Raw genomic sequence first — 21,790 nt, forward strand, 5'->3', positions numbered from 1 at the left:
GTGTACTTGTGTTCCTAATTCTTGTTATCAATCCTCCCCCTCCCTCAACTTCCTCCCCCTCTCCCTCAACTTCCTCCCCTCTCCCTCAATTTCAGTCCCTATCTTGCTCCCTCACCCGCTTTCTTTCCCTCCCCACCCCCTCTCCATTGCTCATCCACTCTCTTACCCTAACTTTCTCCCTACCTCTATCTCTCTTCACCCTCCCTTCTGTCCCCTCTCTTTCTCTCCTCTCACTCTGTCTTTTCCTACCCATTACATCTTTCTTCCTCTCTGCCTCCCCGAATCATGTCATTCTTTACTGCACACCTTTCTCTACTCGCCTCGTTCCCACACTCCCCTCTCTCCCTCATTCCACTCACTCCATCCCTTCTCTCCCTCAGTCCCCCTCTCCCTCACTCCCCTCCCCTTTCACCCTCACTCCCCTCTCCCTCACTTGCCTCACTACCATTCCCTCACCCCTCTCTCCCCTCACCCCTCTCTCCCTCACTCCCCTCTCCCTCACTCCTCCCTCCCTCCCTCACGCCCCTCTCCCTTGCTCCCCTCTCTCTCCCTCCTCCCCCTCTCCTCCCTCCTCTCTCCCTTCCCCCTCTCCCTCTCTCCCACTCCTCCTCTCCCCCCACCCCTCTCCCACTCCCCCCTCACTCCGCCCTCATTTGTTGCTGTCCAGCTCACGGTGGCACCGTCACTGTGACAACTGCCGGACTTTAACCTTGGACCCGTTTCCTTGGTAACGGTGACCCACCTGTCTGTGTGCTGCTCCCCTGCAGCCTGCATTAACATTAAAGTGTATGGAGATGAGATGAGCTTTTGGTTTGCATCTTGCACCGTAACCGGTCTGTAAATTTGGACAAGAGGCATTTGACTGGAAGGAAGATCATTGTTCTCTCCTGCACCCCCACTCTACATTTACTTGTCTATTTATTATTTTCTTTGTAATCTGAGCTCCAGATGGACACTTGGTGTTTCAATGTCAAGTCCAGAAAGTCGTTGCTGGTGACACCAGATGGAGGCACCCCGGGACTGCCCACCTGGTACAAGGAACCAACTCATGCTTTGATTCAACAAGACGCTCACAAGTGTATTCTGGGTGAGAGAGAGGTGTCCAAGGGGTGGAGCGGGTGGGGGGGTTCTACTCTGGTTATTTGGGGATTGTGGCGAGGTGGAGTTGCAAAGTTGAAGCTGAACTTTCTGATGTCCCCATTGAGTCCCCCCGGGGGGCAACGTGAAGAGATTTCCAATCCCGGGAGAACCCAGGCAGTGCCGAAAATCCCAAACACTTCACCGGGATTTGAGATGGTGCAATCGGAGCTCCCGCAGGGCCGGCTCCTTAGATAGATCAGCGCGGGTTTGGCTGCACAGATTTATTTCCCTTTTTGTTTTGTCAAAGTAGGTGAATACCATCTATTTTTTGAGAAGCCCTGGACTCATCAGAAACTAGCCACTTCAGGGCACTTTTTATTTTACATGGTGCTGGCAAATTCCACCCAAAACCAGTTAATTAGAAAGAAAAAAATCATGGGGTAAAGCAAAGCATATCTTATTGATATAGAAACATAGAAAATAGGAGCAAGGGGAGGCCATTCGGCCCTTGGCGCCTACTCCTCCATTCATTATGCTCAGGGCTGATCACCTAACTCAGTAACTTGTTGCACTTTTCCGTATCCTCTGATCCCTTTAACCCCAAGAGCTATATCTAATTCCTTCTTAAAAACATACAGGGCGGAATTCCCCGTCAGTGGGATCCTCTGCTCCACGGCCACGCACCCACTCCGTGGATTTCCCGACAGCATGGAGTGGCCATAATGGAAAATCCCACTGGTCAGTTGCCGGAACGGAGAATCCTGCCGCTGGTGAGAAAACGCGGCTGGCGGTCTCGAGAATCCCGCCCACAAATGTTTTGGCCGCAACTGCTTTCTGTGGTGGAGAATTCCATAGGCTCACCACTCTCTGAGTGAAGACAGTTCTCCTCACCTCAGTCCTTAATGGTTTAGTCATAGAGTTATAAAGTTTTACAGCACAGAAAGAGGCCCTTCAGCCCATCGAGTCTGTGCCGGCCATCATGTACCTATCTATTCTAATCCCCCTTTCCAGCACAATCTATAGCCTTGTATGCTATGGTATTTCAAGTGCCTTAGACTGTGACCCTGGTTTTGGATTCCCCTGCCATTAGGGACATTCTTACTGCACCTGCCCTGTCTAGTCCCTATTAGAATTTTATAGGTTTTCATGAGACCCTCTCATTTTTCTGAACTGCAAATATAATTCTAACCAACTCAATCTTTCCTCACACCATCCCACCATCCGTGGAATCAGTCTGGTAAACCTTTGCTGCAGTCCCTCTATAGCAAGGACATCCTTCCTCAGGTGTAAGTGTAAACAGGGAGAGAAATAATCTTGCACAAGCACTCTAAGGAGACCAAAACTGCACACAATATTCCAGGTGAGGTCTCACCAAGGCTATGAAGGCCAGTAAGGGGCTGGCTTAGCTCTAAGGGGCTGGGCTAAATCGCTGGCTTTTAAAGCAGACCAAGCAGGCCAGCAGCACGGTTCAATTCCCGTACCAGCCGCCCCGGACAGGCACCGGAATGTGGCGACTAGGGGCTTTTCACAGTAACTTCATTGAAGCCTACTCGTGACAATAAGCGATTTTCATTTCATTGTTTTTTCATTTTCAGTATACCATTTGCTTTCTTCACCGCCTGCCGCACCTGTATGCTTACTTTCAGCGACTGGTGTACACCAAGGTCTCATTGCACATTCCCCCTCTCTCAACATAAAGCCATTCAGATAATAATTGTCTTCATGTTTTGCTACCAAAGTGGATAACCTCACATATATTCTCATACTGCATCTATCGTGCATTTGCTCATTCACTCAAGTTGTCCAAATCACATTGAAGCATCTCTGCAGCCTCCTCATAGCTCACCCTCCCACCCAACTTCTGTCATCTACAAATTTTGAGATATTACATTTAGTTCCCTCATCTAAATCATTAATATACATTGTGCTAGAGCTGCATAGGCAATCTGTTCACATTTGTTCTCATCAATTCATATGATAATGATATATTTATGTTAAACATATTAATACATACATTCATAGATTATAGTTAATTTTTTTATTCTTTAGTGGGATGTGGGCATCATTGGCAAGGCCAGTGGTAACATTTGTTACCTCTCCCTAATTCTCCTTGAACTGAATGGCTTACTATGCCACTTCAGAGGGCAATATGCATTAACCAGATCAGGCATGGACAGTAGATTTTCTTCCCTGAAGGGCATTATTGAAACAGTTTTTTTTAAACAGCAATTAACGATAGTTTCAATTCCAGATTTTATTGGTCAAGTTAAATTCCACCATAGTGGGATTTATACCCTTGTCCCCATAAGATTAACTGGGGTCTCTGGATCCAGTAGTATTGCCACTAAACCACCATATTACCTTTGAGTGCTTGTGCAAGATTATTTCTCTTCACTGTTTCCACTTACACCTGCTCATGTTTGTTTCAACATTCTGTCCGGAATCATTTTTGACAATAATGTGAAATCAGCACTAACCAGAGATGAAAAATCTAGTCTGTGGCTCAAATGAATGTCACCTTATTTGGATCAGATTTTGTAGGACCATTTTCCCCTCATTTTTACAGTACAGGATATCAAATCAAATTGTTCTCTAACTCAATGCAGCATTTGCTATCCTTGGTAACATAATTTGGACACAAGCCATGTTCACTGGTGACACTGAGCTCTATTTCTCCATCACTCTTCCATGATCTCTCAAACACTACCTTGCTGTCAGATTGCCTTTGCAGAATAAACAATAAAATGAGCCATAACATCATCCAGCTCCACATTGTGAAGGCTGGAGTTTTCTTTTCAGTCCCACCACAAACTTTACTCCCTTGCTGTTGATTTTATCTCACTGATTAGTCACTCTACCATCAGTAATCTTGGCATCTGATTCAGATCAGAGATGATGTTTAAATTCCACATCCTATCCATCACTACAAAGACTACTTTCTTTGCACTCCACAAAATTGTCCTCCACTCTCCTCTCATCTCAACCCTGTCTTCTCTGAAACCTTTATCCATACTTTCTTTATCTCCATGAAAAGTTACTGTAATAATTTTCTCGTCGATCTCCTATCCTTGAGCCGAGGTTGTGGTGAATGTCACTTAGTAATTCACACTGTATTTACCAATACTATTGTAAGCGCAGTAGCGTTATCCGACAACTAGGGGGAGTAGCTCTGGGAATGCTCAGCCGTTTGTACAGGGCTCCACCCTTAGCTCCGCCCACGACTCCTCCCCCTAGACTGCTGTATAAATAACCGTGTCCAGAGCCAGCCTGAGTTCATCGAGAGTTCAACGGGTAACAGGCTGGCTCTGAAGTAAGTAGATTAAAACCACTGTCGTATCTGAAAGCACGTGTCTCGTGAATTGCTGGTTCCATCAATTTAATCAACTTAAGAACAGTCAGGATCGATCATGGAATCAGCCCTCAAGCCTGGACGCCTAGAACTCGACCCACAGGATGCAGAGGCAAAATAAATCTTCTCCCACTGGCTGCGGTGCTTTAAAGCCTACCTGGCAGAAGCGACCTCAGCCGAAACAACAGAGGAACAGAAGTTAAATCTACTGCACGCGAGGGTGAGCCACAGAATCTCTACGCAACTAAACTCGGCCGGTTCATATACTGCAGCGCTAGCGATACCCGATAAGATGTATGTAAGGCCCATTAACGAAGTTTACGCACGCCATGTGTTCACGATTCGCCGCCAGCGGCCTACAGAATCACTCGCCGAATTTCTAAGAGAGCTCAATAATTTATCAAATGACAGTAACTATCAAACATAGAGAACTTGCTGTACACGACATTTTTGTAGCGGGCCTCAGGTCTAATTATGTGCGCCAAAGACTGCTGGAAAAGGGGGCCCAAGACTTAGAAACAACTTCAGAAACTGCTACCACGATGGAGGTCTCTTTCCGCAGCCTCACCTCGTTCCCTGCGGACCCTGCGACCCAATCATGGGCCCCCACCCGCAACTCCCCCAGGCCTGTGCCAGGCGGCCGCCCAGCCACCATGCTGCCCCAGCCAGCCACTATGTTGCTCCAGCCAGCCACTATGCTGCCCCAGCCTGCCATTTCTGCGGCCAGAATCAGCACCCGCGGCAGCACTGCCCAGCCCGCAACAGGCGGAAAGGCCACGACACAAGAGTGTGCCTCGCTAAAAGGGCCCCAGCTTCCAACTCCCCAGCGGCACAAAGTAATCGCTCCCCACACCCGCAGGCCCGTGGGGCCCGAAACGCTGCGGCCTATGCCCCGACCCCGCCCCCACCCGCCACGTGCGAGCCATGGGGGCCGCCATCTTGGAAAACCTCCACCACGCGGCCAGCCACGTGCGACTCATGGGGGCCGCCATCTTGGATGCCATCTTCCTCGCCGCCCGCCACGTGCGATCCACGGGCCAGACCTGCATCTCCACGCTCGGACAACTCATCGGAAGAGTACGACTACGAACTCAGAGGGCAGTCATCACGGGGCCACTCCAGCACAGCTGATCGAGCCGCCAACTACCCGCAACTCAGCGCAGTCACCCTGGACCAATCGCGCCCGAAGCATCTGCGAAACACGATGGCAGAGGTCCAAATCAACGGGTACAGCACGCCATGCCTTTTCGACTCCGGGAGTACTGAGAGCTTCATACACCCAGATCTGGTAAGACGCTGTTCGCTCCCCGTTTTCCCCGTGCGGCAAACTATCTCTCTCGCTTCAGGCTCCCACTCTGTCCAGATCCAGGGGCGCACCGCCGCGACACTCACAATCCGAGGCGCTAGCTATGCAAAATTTCAACTCTACGTCTTGCCTGAACTCTGCGCGCCACTCTTATTAGGCCTAGATTTTCAATTTAATCTTAAGAGCCTCACCCTCAGCTTCAGCGGGCCCTGCCCCCACTCACTATCTGAAGCCTCGCTAAGCTGCGAATCTCCCCCCCTCCTCTCTTCGCCAATCTCACAAAGGACTGTAAACCCGTAGCCACTCGTAGCAGGCGGTACAGCCTGCAGGATAGGGTATTTATCAGATCAGAGGTCCGAAGGCTTCTCAGTGAGGGGATTATAGACGCCAGCAATAGTCCCTGGAGAGCTCAGGTGGTGATCGTTAAGACCGGGGAAAAATTCCGCATGGTTGTCGACTATAGTCAGACCATAAATACATTTACGCTCCTCGGCGCATATCCCCTCCCCAGGATTGCAGACGTGGTAAATCAGATCGCCCAGTATCGGCTCTTTTCCACGGTGGATCTGAAGTCTGCATACCACCAGCTCCCAATCTGCCCGGAGGACCGCCACTACATGGCATTCGAGGCCGATGGCCGCCTCTTCCATTTCCTCCGGGTCCCCTTCGGCGTCACTAATGGGGTCTCGGTGTTCCAACGAGCAATGGACCGAATGGTGGACTAGTACGGGCTGCGGGCCACGTTTCTGTACTTGGACAATGTCACCACCTGCGGCTATGACCAGCAGGACCACAACGCCAACCTCCACCATTTTTTCAAGGCGGCACAGAAATTAGACATCACCTACAACAAAGAGAAATGCGTTTACCGCACAAACAGACTGGCCATCCTCGGCTACGTCGTGGAAAATGGAGTCCTGGGCCCAGACCCGGACCGTATGCGCCCCCTCTTAGAACTCTCCCTCCCTCATTGCCCCAAGGCCCTCAAACGGTGCTTGGGCTTCTTCTCCTACTACGCCCAGTGGGTCCCTCAATATGCGGACAAAGCCCGCCCACTCTTTAAGGCCACACGATTTCCCCTGTCAGCTGAGGCATGCCAGGCCTTCAATTACATCAAGGAGGTCATCGCCAAAGCGGCCGTGCGGGCGGTGGATGAATCCACTCCATTTCAGGTTGAGAGCGACGCCTCAGAGGTAGCTCTAGCAGCCACATTAAATCAGGCAGGGAGACCAGTCGCATTTTTCTCCCATACCCTCTCCGCTTCAGAACTCTGACACTCCTCAGTCGAGAAAGAAGCACAAGCCATTGTGGAGGCTATTCGTTACTGGAGGCACTACCTCGCAGGTAGGAGGTTCACCCTCATCACCAACCAACGATCGGTTGCCTTTATGTTTGATAACTCGCAAAGGGGCAAAATAAAGAACGATAAAATTCTTCGGTGGAGGATCGAACTCTCCACCTATAATTATGATATTAAGTATCGACCCGGGAAGCTCAATGAGCCTCCGGATGCCCTATCCCGCGGGACATGCGCCAGCACGCAGATTGACCGACTGAAAGTCATCCACAACGACCTCTGCCACTTGGCGGTCACCCGGCTCGCCCACTACATCAGAGCCCGAAACCTGCCTTTCTCCAATGAGGAGGTAAGAGCGGTCACCAGGGACTGCCCGATCTGTGTGGAGTGCAAACCGCACTTCTATAGACCAGACAGGACCCACCTGGTCAAGGCTTCTAGGCCCTTTGAACGGCTTGCGATTGATTTCAAAGGGCCACTCCCCTCAACTAACAAGAACGTTTACTTTCTAAACATCGTAGATGAGTTCTCCCGTTTCCCGTTTGCTATCCCGTGCCCCGACATGACCTCCCACACAGTCATTCGGGCCCTGCATAGTATCTTCACCCTGTTTGGTTTCCCCAGCTACGTACACAGCGACCGGGGTTTGTCCTTCATGAGCGACGAGCTGCGTCAGTACCTGCTCGACAAGGGCATTGCCTCGAGCAGGACTACCAGCTACAACCCCAGGGGGAACGGGCAGGTGGAGAGGGAGAACGCAGCGGTCTGGAAGACTGTCCTACTGACCCTCCGGTCTAGAAAGCTCCAAGTCTCCTAGTGGCAGGAAGTCCTCCCAGACGCTCTCCACGCTATTAGGTCCCTCCTATGCACAGCGACCAATCAGATCCCTCACGAGAGGCTCTTCATTTTTTCCAGGGGTACTACCACGGGGGTCTCATTTCCGGCATGGCTGAGGACACCGGGCCCGGTACTCACGAGGAAACACGTCAGGGCACACAAAACCGACCCCCTTGTTGAGAAGGTGCGCCTGCTCCACTCCAACCCCCAGTACGCCTTCGTTGAGTTCCCTGACGGCCGCCAGGACACAGTATCCCTCCGGGATCTGGCACCCGCCGGATCCAGCGCCCCCTCTACCCCCACAGAAGGACCCCTCATCCTACACCCCATGCTGCCGCCCCCTTGCGCTCCCGAGCCCACGAGCTCGCTCCACCAATTCCGTGCACCCGCGCCGGCCAGCCCCCAGTCCCCGGTCGAACCAGAAGTGTATGAAGCTCGGACACAACCCTCCCTGTAGTCCGCCATTGTACCCCAGCACACAACACCCATCCAGCCACCGCAAGAGGCTGCAACCCCGGTGCTCCGCAGATCACAGCAGACAGTTCGACCACCGGACAGACTTACTTTGTAGACCACCACCCCCGCTGGACTTGATTTTTTTGCAGGGGGTGAATGTGGTGAATGTCACTTAGTAATTCACACTGTATTTACCAATACTATTGTAAGCGCAGTAGCGTTATCCGACCACTAGGGGGAATAGCTCTGGGAATGCTCAGGAGTTTGTACAGGGCTCCACCCTTGGCTCCGCCCACAACTCCTCCCCCTAGACTGCTGTATAAATAACCGTGTCCAGAGCCAGCCTGAGTTCATCGCGAGTTCAACGGGTAACAGCCTGGCTCTGAAGTAAGTATATTAAAACCACTGTTCATATCTGAAAGCACATGTCTCGTGAATTGATCTTTCCTTCAGAGGTAAGATTCTAATTCTTTTAAAGTCTGCCATTCCAGAACTAATTTCGCTTGCCTGTCACCATCATGTATAATGGCCTATAGTGATTCCTAATCCCCTAACATCACATTTAAAACCTTTGTCCTGTCTATAAATCTACACATAATTTGGTCATGTTGCTGTTTTATTTCGTTTTTTTAAATTTAGAGTACCCAATTAATTTTTTTTCCAATTAAGGGGCAATTTAGCGTGGCCAATCCTCCTACCCTGCACCTCTTTTTGGGTTGTGGGGGCGAAACCACACAAACACGGGGAGAATGTGCAAACTCCACACGGACAGTGACCCAGAGCCGGGATCGAACCTGGGACCTCAGCGACGTTAGACAGCAATGCTAACTACTGCGCCACCATGCTGCCCATGTTGCTCTTTTATAACCACAGTGTGTTTAACTCATATACGATGGACAAATAATCAGACAAGTTTGTTTACTTAAATAATCACACGTTCATGCACATTGGACGATAACAAACACACTTAAATGACCTTGACTTAACTTCCAGGTGACCGGCAGATACAGAGTAGATATGGCCTTATCTGATTCTAGTAGTCTGGCGGAGGCTGCCATTCTTGTAGGTAGTCTGTGTTCTGTTGTTGTCCTTGAGTGGATGGCGTGGGCCCTTGGTCTTGGTTGGTGTTGGTAGCTGTTGATGCTGCAGTCGAGAGAGAGCAAGTAACGGCCAGCGCAGTTCTTTTTATCCTCCTATCTTTTGCGCCCTTTTGGGTGGTCTGAGGTGAAGATCCAATGGATCGATAGGGATCTCAATCACGCTGATTGATCCTGACAAATTGGGGCAGACATCTTGATGGCTGGAAGGGTCCCAGTCGGCCATGGCCTTTAGTGTCCAAGGCACGTAGGTCCTCACAAATAAGGAAAGCAGGCACCGCTGAGTCTGCCACTTATTGTTAGTTTCTACCTGGAGCCAACTGTCCCAGGAGGACCTCCAAATGGCCTTTTGCCGGTGTGAGTTTCTGCATGGTCTGGACTGTAGTTTGTATATTTGCAGGCTGCATCCTGTCTATGTTCCAGCTTGGCCAAATTCTTTGTGAACGGCCATTTTAGATGCCCACATATCCATCCTCTTGATCCTGAACGCGAAGCATGGTGGATCATAGACTCGGGCCAATACCTGCCTTTCATCGCCAGTCACCTGTCGGTCAATCAAGGGTCACATCATATATCTTCAAGTCCTATATCATCTGTCAAACACCCTGTTTTGCTGACCCTGACCTTTATTGCACCCCTCGCCCTTTTCTCTGAGGTAGTCTTGTGGTACAGTGGGTTGTGTCCAACCTCTAAGCTTGAAGCTCCATGTGTGTGTCCCATCCTAGAACAAGGTGCATTCATTATATGGCCAAGCAGGTTAGGTTAATTCCTGGTCAGCCAGCAGATGCAATGAAAGGTTTGGCTTCTACCATCAGAATCCAGACTATAACCTGCATGTAAAAGTGCACGTTCCCCCAGCAACTTAGACTCCCTGAGTGAACTGGAACACATCACAACTACCCTTTGTGGCAGTGCATGTAGCCACTTCGACCCCACTCTATGAAACTCCCTCTTTATCACCTCCCTCTTCATCTTTAGAAATCTCCTCCACACCCATCTATTCAGTCGAGGTTCAGGCTGTCTCCTCTAATTTTCACATTGTCTGCTTCCATCTGTGAAGTTCGAGGGACTATTTCTTGCCTTAAAGTCACAATACAGTTCTAAATTGGCATTTTTATCCTTGATGTTTATAGGCTACGACATCTTGGGCTTCCTACATCAGCTTAAGAGTAGCTAACAAATAAAGAAAGTAACGCTCACACCATGCCCTCTTATTATTTCTAAATCTTTAATTGTCATTTTTAAAAAAATTTAGAGTACCCAATTCTTTTTTCCAATTAAGGCGCAATTTAGCATGGCCAATCTACCTAAGATGCACATCTTTAGGTTCGTGGTGGTGAGACCCATGCAGACACGGGGAGAAAAGTGAAATCTTGATTGTCATTACATTTTCAAACTTACTGCAGCCAAATTCTGTCCAGATGTGTCAAACCGGAATTTGTTAAATTTTAATTCTCACTGTGGGATATCCGACATATATTCCATGAGTCTGAGTGATTTCACTGCCTCATGGTAAACAGCTGCAAAGAGGTTAGAAGGGAAACAATAGAATTATTTAATATGTGTTATGCTGTACACTGAATGTCGTTAAGTGCCAGTGAGTGATGTTGACTGTAACAACAATAACACAAAGTTGCAATTTGCGAGATTTATATTGTGTTTTAGCAACATAAAAATAATCAGAAGTAAGAAAAGTTCATTCACCTCACCAAAACTCATCCCTCTCACACCATGTATTTTAAATAATGTTTTGTTCATGTTATCTTGCTTGTTCGATCTTTCTCATCATTTATCATAATTTGAGCGAAGTTTCTCAAGTTACCTGTTCTAAATTTATCAATAATTTCCATTTACGGTCTCACTTTCTTGACAAAGGTTTAAGAAATAATCTAGATTTACTCTACATCTTTTAATATCTTACATGACTTGGAAAAGTCCTCTTTTAACTGCCTTCCTTCTAAAAAATCTTCAACATCTTTCACTTCTGCCAAGAGCTCATCCGTCCCAGACCTCATGGAGGCCTATTCTGTTCCTTTCATAAGAGTATCTTTTTCATTATGATATAACTAAAACTGAACATATTGCTCGTGTGCTTGACCAATAAATTTTGGATGACCTTAGAACAACTTTTTCAGAATTTTATTCCGCTGTTGAAGCATTTTTTTTTGTTGAGTCTATAATGCTTATTTCAAATTTCATATGCAGCATATAAATTCAACAGGTGAATCACTCTTTTATCAGAACAGTATGTGACATACAATTTTATCTGATTTAACAGGCCTTGTCTATGCCGCCATCATAAAGAGGTTTTGGGAAGACCAAAGAAAATATATAATTTCTCTTATAATACAAGTTTTTAAATTACATATCAACAGTTGCCTTTATGGTGCTTGTTCAGTACTCGTTGTTGTTGAATAAAAAACACAAACCTTTGTTAACGAACAAAACTATAAATTTATTACACGACTGATGAGACCATCAATTCACGCGACACGTGGTTAGAAGCGAACAGTGGTTTTAATCGTCTTACAACAGAGCCTGCCTGTGACGAGATGAACTCTAGATGAACTGGCAGGCAGGCTCACAACAGCAACCTTTATACTTCTGGTTAGGGGGAGGAGCCATGGGCGGAGCCAAGGGTGGAGCCCAGCACAAGCTCCTCATCTCCCCCTATGGGTAGAGCCGCACAACTACATATGATCTAGTACAAGGTACAGGCTCAACACATGTTGTACAATACAGTGTGGATTATTAGTGTTTATAATTCACCACAACTACTAAGATTTGTTCACATTCCTAAAGAAGAAGGTTATTGTATAAAACAATGCAATCTCTAACTTACAGAAATCTCAAGTATACAACTGCTCTCTTTGCCTGACTATCTTATCCAGCTCTCTCCGAACTCTTAACTTCTAATCGTCTAATCATTTTCTAATCTAATCCCAGAATCCCCGAGTCACATGATATTTATATGAGTGTTCTGTGGATCCCTTCAGTTGTAAGAATCATTATCATTAACTTGTTAACTCTTTACATCCCAGTCAATATACATAACATTACACCCCATTTATTTTTCAAAGATGTTTGGAGATTTCTACAAACACATGTGGAGTAAGAAGCATTGTATGTTCTTAAATGTAATTGAGTACTGAAACTGTACAGTAGTTACCAATTTTAAGAAAGAACTTTTTTACAGTCCACAAATTGAGTTTATACTCAGTCTTCACTCTGGGTGTTGAAGTACCAACAAGTCATCAGCTCAAATCGATCAGGTGTTCGACTGGTTGAACTACTTTTGTTGTTTGACCTGGTTTTTTTTCTGTGCTTGTGGTGTAGATTTTGTGTGTCCTTTGCCTTAAAAGCTGGTTTGCTTTTTAGTCTTTGAGCAAATACGAACTCATTGAATTTGTTGTCATGGCTTCTTTTTTGTCGAAACAATGCTCTGTTCTTCCTGTCATTTGGTGCCATTATGCATGAATTTTGTATTGTTTACACTCACATTTGTTTGTTCAACCTCGACCTGTACCTGTGTTCAACACGCTGTCCTTCAGTCCCTTGCTCAGTTGACATATGGATTGCTTTCCAGACCGTATGGTCTGTCAGGTGTGACTGCAAGTTCAAACACTTTCTTGCCATGGCATTGGACTGTGCTGTCCAGTTGTTCTTCGATTTCAGAGTCGTACCTTTGTTTACAGTCTGTTGTTCCGTAGTTGCATTTTGTATGTTCAGGGTCAGTTCCTTCTGGATTGTTTGATTCATTTTCAAACGTTTTCGTATCAGTGTCCTTCGTATTATTTGATGTTTCGCTGCACTTTATGATCTCAGATTCCTGTGGATGATCTGATGCATGGTTGAGCTTTTTGACATCAGTCCCTTCTGGATGATCTGATTTATTTTTGATCTCTTGCTGCTCCTCTTCTGGAGTCAACTTCTCCAAGATGTCATTTTTTTGTAGGCTGTTCACAATTGATGTGTTCGCAATTGATTCATTCATTGTTGCACACTAATTGTCATGTTTTGTTGTACAGTCCAGCTACGATCTGTCAGTCTCACTTTGTCCTGCACATGTTGTATGTTACATGTGATCACTTTGTCACTATTCGCAAACACAGTGGATAAACCTTCATAGTCGTCTTTTTGTTGATCAAATAAACTAGATAGACCTTCATAGTCTTCTTTCATTGCTCTGTTTCTGGAGTCTTTCATTTCTGGTTGTTCATTTGTCCGGTTACTGCTGTTCAATGTAGCAACGGTATGCAATTCCATCAATGTATTGGATTCATCTACCATTATTAGAGTGCTATTTAGATTTTCAATCTTGTTCCTAACAGAATAACCATCGAACCCGAATATCTCTGCCACATCTGAGTAATATTAGAACACAGAACATAGAAAATACAGCATTGAACAGGCCCTTCGGCCCACGATGTTGTGCCGAACTTTTGTCCTGGATTAAGAACAAATTAATCTACACCCCATCATTCTACCGTAATCCATGTACCTATCCAATAGCCGCTTGAAGGTCCCTAACGTTTCCGACTCAACTACTTCCACAGGCAGTGCATTCCATTCCCCCACTACTCTCTGGGTAAAGAACATCTGACATCCCCCTATATCTTCCACCATTCACCTTAAATCTATGTCCCCTTGTAATGGTTTGTTCCACCCGGGGAAAATGTCTATGACTATCTACTCTATCTATTCCTCTGATCATCTTATAAACCTCTATCAAGTCGCCCCTCATCCTTCTCCGTTCTAATGAGAAAAGGCCGAGCACCCTCAACCTTTCCTCGTAAGACCTACCCTCCATTCCAGGCAACATCCTGGTAAATCTCCTTTACACCTTTTCCAAAGCTTCCACATCCTTCCTAAAATGAGGCAACCAGAACTGCACACAGTACTCCAAATGTGGCCTTACCAAGGTTTTGTACAGCTGCATCATCACTTCACGGCTCTTAAATTCAATCCCTTTGCTAATGAACGCTAGCACACCATAGGCCTTCTTCACAGCTCTATCCACTTGAGTGGCAACTTTCAAAGATCTATGAACATAGACCCCAAGATCTCTCTGCTCCTCCACATTGCCAAGAACCCTACCATTAACCCTTTATTCCGCATTCATATTTGTCCTTCTAAATTGGACAACCTCATACTTTTCAGGGTTAAACTCCATCTGCCACTTCTCAGCCCAGCTTTGCATCCTATCTATGTCTCTTTGAAGCTGACAACAGCCCTCCTCACGATCCACAACTCCACCAATCTTCGTAGCGTCTGCAAATTTACTGACCCACCCTTCAACTCCCTCATCCAAGTCATTAATGAAAATCACAAACAACAGAGGCCCAGAACTGATCCCTGCGGTACGCCATTGATAACTGGGCTCCAGGCTGAATATTTGCCATCCACCACCACTCTCTGACTTCTATCGGTTAGCCAGTTTCTTATCCAACTGGCCTAATTTCCCACTATCCCGTGCCTCCTTACTTTCTGCATAAGCCTACCATGGGGAACCTTATCAAATGCCTTACTGAAATCCATGTACACTACATCCACTGCTTTACCTTCATCCACGTGCTTGGTCACCTCCTCAAAGAATTCAATAAGACTTGTGAGGCAAGACCTACCCCTCACAAATCCGTGCTGACTATCCCTAATCAAGCAGTGTCTTTCCACATGCTCAGAAATCCTATCCCTCAGTACCCTTTCCATCACTTTGCCTACCACCGAAGTAAGACTAATTGGCCTGTAATTCCCAGGTTTATCCCTATTACCTTTTTTGAACAGGGGCACGACATTCGCCACTCTCCAATCCCCTGGTACCAACCCTGTTGAAAGTAAGAACGAAAAGATAATTGCCAACGGCTCTGCAAGTTCATCTCTTGCTTCCCATAGAATCCTTGGATATACCCCGTTAGGCCAGGAGGACTTGTCTATCCTCAGGTTTTTCAAAATGCCCAACACATCTTCCTTCCTAACAAGTATCTCCTTGAGCTTACCAGACTGTTTCACATTGTCCTCTCCAACAATATGGCCCCTCTCATTCATAAATACTGAAGAAAAGTACTCATTCAAGACCTCTCCTGTCTCTTCAGACTCAATACACAATCTCCCGCTACTGTCCTTGATTGGACCTACCCTCGCTCGAGTCATTCTTATATTTCTCACATATGTGTAAAAGGCCTTGGGGTTTTCCTTAATCCTACCCACCAAAGATTTTTCATGCCCTCTCTTAGCTCTCCTAATCCCTTTCTTCAGTTCCCTCCTGGCTATCTTGTATCCCTCCAGCGCCCTGTCTGAACCTTGTTTCCTCAGCCTTACATAAGTATCCTTCTTCCTCTTAACAAGATATTCAACCTCTCTTGTCAACCATGGTTCCCTCACTCGATCATTTCTTCCCTGCCTGACAGGGACATACATATCAAGGACATGTAGTATCTGTCCCTTGAACAAGTTCCACATTTCAATTGTGTCCTTCCCTGACAGCCTATGTTCCCAATTTATGCACTTCAGTTCTTGTCTGACAGCATCGTATTTACCCTTCCCCCAATTGTAAACCTTGCCCTGTTCCACGCACCTATCCCTCTCCATTACTAAAGTGAAAGTCACGGAATTGTGGTCACTATCTCCAAAATGCTCCCCCACTAACAAATCTATCACTTGCCCTGGTTCATAACCAAGTGCCAAATCCAATATGACCTCCCCTCTGGTCGGACAATCCACATACGGCGTTAGAAAAGCTTCCTTGGTACACTGCACAAACACCACCCCATCCAAACTATTTGATCTAAAGGGTTTCCACTCAATATTTGGGAAGTTGAAGTTACCCATGACTACTACCCTGTGATTTCTGCACCTTTCCAAAATCTGTTTCCCAATCTGTTCCTCCACACCTCTGCTGCTATTGGGGGGGCCTATAGAAAACTCCCAACAAGGTGACTGCTCCTTTCCTATTTCTGACATCAACCCATACTACCTCAGTAGGCAGATCCTCCTAGAACTGCCTTTCTGCAGCTGTTATGCTATCTCTAATTAACAATGCCACCCCCCACCTCTTTTACCACCCTCCCTAATCTTATTGAAACATCTATAACCAGGAACCTCCAACAACCATTTCTGCCCCTCTTCTATCCAAGTTTCCGTGATGGCCACCACATCGCAGTCCCAAGTACCGATCCTGCTTTAAGTTCACCCACCTTCGTAGCACTGGCACTTCCCGTACCAGCCTCCCTGAGCAGGCGCCGGAATGTGGCGACTAGGGGCTTTTCACAGTAACTTCATTGAAGCCTACTCGTGACAATAAGTGATTTTCATTTCATTTTTCATTTCATTTCTTATTCCTGATGCTTCTTGCGTTGAAGTATACACACTTCAACCCATCTCCGTGGCCTGCAAGTACTCTCCTTTGTCAGTGTTACCCTCCCCCTTGCCTCACTACACGCTTTTGACGTCCTGAACATCGGCTACCTTAGTTGCTGGACTACAAATCCCGTTCCCATTCCCCTGCCAAATTAGTTTGAACCCTCCCGAAGAGTACTAGAAAACCTCCCTCCCAGGATATTGGTGTCCCTCTGGTTCGGATGCAACCCATCCTGCTTGTACAGGTCAGTTTAAGTATCATTACTGAACTGCTTATGGAGTAAGTTCCACCAAGTTTAATTCTACACGTTCGTGCCCCAGTGATCTCAGCCAACATCCCGCTCCTAATGTTTCACTTTCTGGTTCCGATGTTGGATTTATTGCCACTCTGCTCTCTAGCTGCCTCACTGCCCCACAACCAGTCAGCTGCCTGTGGCCAATAAATGTGCAAGGAAAATTTAAATGTAACATTTGCCAGGACCTTCAGGAATGGCAAATCTTCCCCAATAAACGCTGCCTCGCTGCTATTTTCCAGGCTTCTTCAATGTAGGATTTATCTTCTTTATTTTTAGATTTGTTAACATTTTCTTCTTGTTACATGCTGCAAACATTTTGTTCCAAGGTGGTTCTTCAGCTGTTTTTTCAAAATCAGGCAATGTTCTGACTTGTGAGGTAAAAAACTTCTGTTCTGTGCCTTTAAAACTTGCTTTTTCGATTTCCAAGCAGTTTTTCTTTAAGAGGCCGGGTCCACAACGTTCTGACGTCATAACATCATGCGCGAACATGCATTACGCATGCGGAAATCGATCCTCATCCAGAGTGCGCTCTTTTGTCAAGTGCGCGTGTGCAACTTCTCACGCATGCGCAGAACGGTATTGTTCCAGATCGCTTTTTTAAACATTAAACAGAACATTCAGAATCCGAATCGCGCATTTTTTTCGGTTGCGCTTGTGCACATTTGTCTTTTTCAGCTCGATGAATTTTCATCTGCGCCATAACTTGAACAGCGGCAAAACTTTCTTTACTTTGCCGATTCAAAGTTTTGGCACTTCTATTGTTAGCTTCGTTAGTCACATGCCACATTTTTATTCAATCTTTCAACCTTCTGTTTTTGGTGTTTTTGCAGTATTTTACTGAGCTTTTAATTTCTTTTAAACTCACTCTTATGATCAATTTTTTTAATGACCACTTCAAACTTATTTTGTTCAACTTCATTCTCAAAATAATAATAATCACTTATTGTCACAAGTAGGCTTCAATGAAGTTACTGTGAAAAGCCCCGAGTTGCCACAATCCAGCCGCACATAAAAACAATCCTAACAGCTCAATCATAGAATGAGTTGTACACTCTATAGCCTGTTGTCCAGCCATTAGTAGTAATAAAACAGTGTTTCGCTTATCGCTGGCAGTTTCTAGGTTTGAGGATGAGAGATACAGATCAAACTCTTGTTTGAATATTGTCCAGTTTACATCTACATTGCCCGATATGCTGAATGCCTTTGGAAACTGCAGACTTTCCATGACTCTTCAGTTGGGTATTTCTTTCTGTGATGTTTCTGGTTGTTGCTGGAGTCTTATTGTTGCTACTGGAGTCAACTTGAAATATTTCTTCGGCATTTTTTTCCCGAATGGAAATTCTTTCTTTCTCCCTAAACCTGACTAAACTACTCTAGGTTCACTCGTGGTACCATGTTGTATTCTCTATTCTGCTTTATCTGGATGGCTTGGATGCAGAGTGTTGAATAAAGAACACAAAGCTTTGATAACGAACAAAACAATAAATTTATTACACTACTAACTAAGATTCGTTCACATTCCCAAAATAGAAGGTTATTGTCCAAAACTATACTATATCTAACTTATAGAACTCTCAAGTGTACAAATGCTCTCTATGCCTGACTATCTTATCTAGCTCTCTCCTAACTCTTAACTTCGATTTACCTAATCATTTTCTAATCTAATTCCAGAATCCTCTAGTCACATGAAATTTATATGACTGTTCTGTGGTACCCTCTAGTGGTAAGAAACATTATCATTAACTTGTTAACTCTTTCCATCCCAGTCAATATACATATCATTACACTCATAGCTTTCAAATTTGAAATTCACTCGAATCAGTTGACATTCTCTTTAGTTGCAGTCTTATGGACATGTTACCATAGAATCATTGCTATTAAACCCCCCCTAAACCCCCCCCCCCAACCACCCCACACCCACCGCAACGTTCACACACATCTTCTACCCCCTCAAAGAGCCAGTTCATCCTCACCCTCGTGAGGTGTGCTCTTTATACCCCTTAGGCTGAATCAGCCCCAAACCCGAACATAAGGTGGAGACGTTCACTCCACACCCTCTCCCAACTCTTCCTCTCACTTTGTTCTGATCCCTTCCAGTGGTGTCTTCTCCTCTTCCAAAATACTCCCGTAAACCGCCGACACTACCCCCTTCTCCAATCCCCCTGTCGTCAGCACCTCCTCCAGCAATGTGGAGGCCGGCTCCACCGGGAAGCTCTGTATCTCCTTCCTGGCAAAATCTCGAACCTGCATGTATCTAAACATTTTCCCCTGCTCCAGCCCATACTTCGCTCCCAGCTCCTTCAATCCTGCAAACTGACTCCCAAGAAACAAATCTTTTTGTGTCTTAACCCCCTTCTCCTCCCATTTCCATAAATTTCTGTTGCACTTCCCTGGCTCAAATCTGTGCTTCCTCCGAATCGGCATTTCCCTTGACCCTGCCCCCAACCCGAAGTGTTGGCAAAACTGGCTCCAGATTTTCAATGAAGCTATTATTACCGGACTCCCTGAGTATCTCCCCGGGGCCATCGGGAGCGGCGCTGTTGCTAGTGCTTTCAATCCTGACCCTCTGCACAAACGCGCCTCCATTCTGACCCACTGGGAATCAACACCTCTGCCCCAGCTCCGCACCTTCTCCACATTCGCCGCCCAGTAATAATACATCAGATTTGGAAGACCCAAACCCCCTGCCTGCCTTCCCCTCTGTAGCAGCACCTTTCTAACTCTGGCCACCATCCACCCCAAATGAACGAGGTAATCATTCCTCAATCTCTCTGAAAATGATTACAGTATCCTGACCTTTCCCAATATTCTTTCACATTTTGCCTTTTTCTGCACTTGTTCATTTCCCACTACTTGTGCTGATATATTCTGGGTATAGATATATCTGGAATACTAGCACAAGACAGGTGACGGAAAATCATTCTCCCATTTTGCACACCTCACCACCACCACCCCACCCCCACAATCACACACCACCCCACCATTTTCTTTTCAATTGATATTAATGGTAAAGAAAATCTTACTAAGTGCCAAATGCGCAAATTCACTATTGCCTCATTTGCACTACCACTCATGATGAATTGACACCTCACTCTGTTTTGGTAATCTTCTGTTGCGGGCAATTCTTTTGATTTTTTGGCTTCAAAAGTCTACTGGTAATCCACAGTCTCCTCCCATTCTTGATTCACCAATCGGTAACCATCATCTTTTTCTATTACCCGTTCATAAAGAAGAGCAAAATTAAGCCATTTGGCCCGTCAAGTCTGCCATTCGATAGTGGTTGATCTCATCCTGGCTTTAACTCCACCACGTTGCCCGTTCTCCATAATCCTTCAACCCATTACCAACTAAAAATCTGTCTAACTCCTCCTTAAATTTACTCACTCTCCCTGCATCCACCATACTCTGGGGTAGCCAATTCCACAGATTCACAACCCTTTGGGAGAAGTAGTTTCTCCTCAAATCCGTTTTAAATTTGCTACCTCTTATCCTAAGGCTATACCTCTCATTTTAGAGTGCCCCACAAGAGGAAGCATCGGCTCCTACTTTATCCATACCCTTTATCATCTTGTATACCTCAATTTGATCTACCCTCATTCTTCTAAACCCCAGAGAGTATAGGCCTAAACCAGGGGTGGGCAAACTTTTCCTTGCAAGGGCCACATTCAGAAATTCACAATTTTAAAGGGCCGCATAGTATATTAAGTAAAATAATTACTTCACCCGGTTATGATTCTGGGCGCCTCAAACAGAACATAGAACAGTACAGCACAGAACAAGCCCTTCGGCCCTCGACTTTGTGCCGAGCAATGATCACCCTACTCAAGTCAACGTATCCACCCTATACCAGTAAGTAAACCAACAGCCCCCCCCATTAACCTTAAAAAAAAATTAAAAATTAAAAAAAAAAAAAATTTTTAATTTTTTTTTTTAATGACTTGGTGGGCCGCATGCGGCCCGCGGGCCGTAGTTTGCCCACCCCTGGCCTAAAATGTTCAATCTCTCTTCATACCACAAACCCCTCATCTCTGGAATCAACCTAGTGAACCTCCTCTGAACTTCCTCCAATGCAACTACATTTTTCCTCAAATAAGAGGACTAAAACTGTGCAGAAGTCCCCTTCATAACCTTCTATCTTTCAGTGAATAAAAACATAATAGGCGGTATTCCCCCCCCCCCCCCCCCCCACGCCGGGTGGGAGAATCGCCGGGGCGCCGCGTGAATCGTGCCACGCCGCCCTGACCCCCGCACGCGTTTCTCCCAGCCCCCAATAACAGCGGCGCAAGAATCGCTCCGGGCTGCTCGGAGAATCGGCGCAAACGGCGAGCATCAATTCTCCGGCCCAGATGGGCCGAGCGGCCGTCAAAAAAAAATGACAGTCCCACCGGCGTCGTCCACACCTGGTCGCTGCCGGCAGGTACTCGTCGCGAAGGCTTGGGGGGGGGGGGGGGACCCGGCCTGTTGGGGGGGGGGGGAGGGGGCTCTTTCACCAGGGGAGCCTCTGAAAGGGCCTGGCCCGCGATCTGGCCCCTGTGGGGGCCAGAATAGGTCGTGCCCGGGCCCTGTTCGCGCCATCGTGAAACACGACGGCACAATGGCGCAAACACTTGGCCTCAATATCGGAGAATCGCCCCCAATTTTTCTGAATCTCAACAATAGTCCATGACAAAATACCTGAAAAATAACATTCATTGTAAATTGGAACTGAATCGTCAA

The 21,790-nt window shown here is 46.4% G+C and overlaps 1 protein-coding gene across 1 annotated transcript in view; it reads left to right on the forward strand.

Annotated features, from left to right (window-relative positions):
- Positions 1-794: 794 nt before the first annotated feature.
- Positions 795-21,790, forward strand: part of LOC119966804 (uncharacterized protein C6orf163 homolog) — a 58,684-nt gene continuing 37,688 nt past the window's right edge. Inside the window, exon 1 of the mRNA XM_038798785.1 lies at positions 795-1,087. Coding sequence (XP_038654713.1) covers positions 949-1,087 — 139 coding nt within the window. The 5' untranslated portion in view covers positions 795-948. The remainder of the gene's footprint in view (positions 1,088-21,790) is intronic.

Source organism: Scyliorhinus canicula, chromosome 6, assembly GCF_902713615.1.
Source record: "Scyliorhinus canicula chromosome 6, sScyCan1.1, whole genome shotgun sequence".
NCBI classification, from domain to species: domain Eukaryota; kingdom Metazoa; phylum Chordata; class Chondrichthyes; order Carcharhiniformes; family Scyliorhinidae; genus Scyliorhinus; species Scyliorhinus canicula.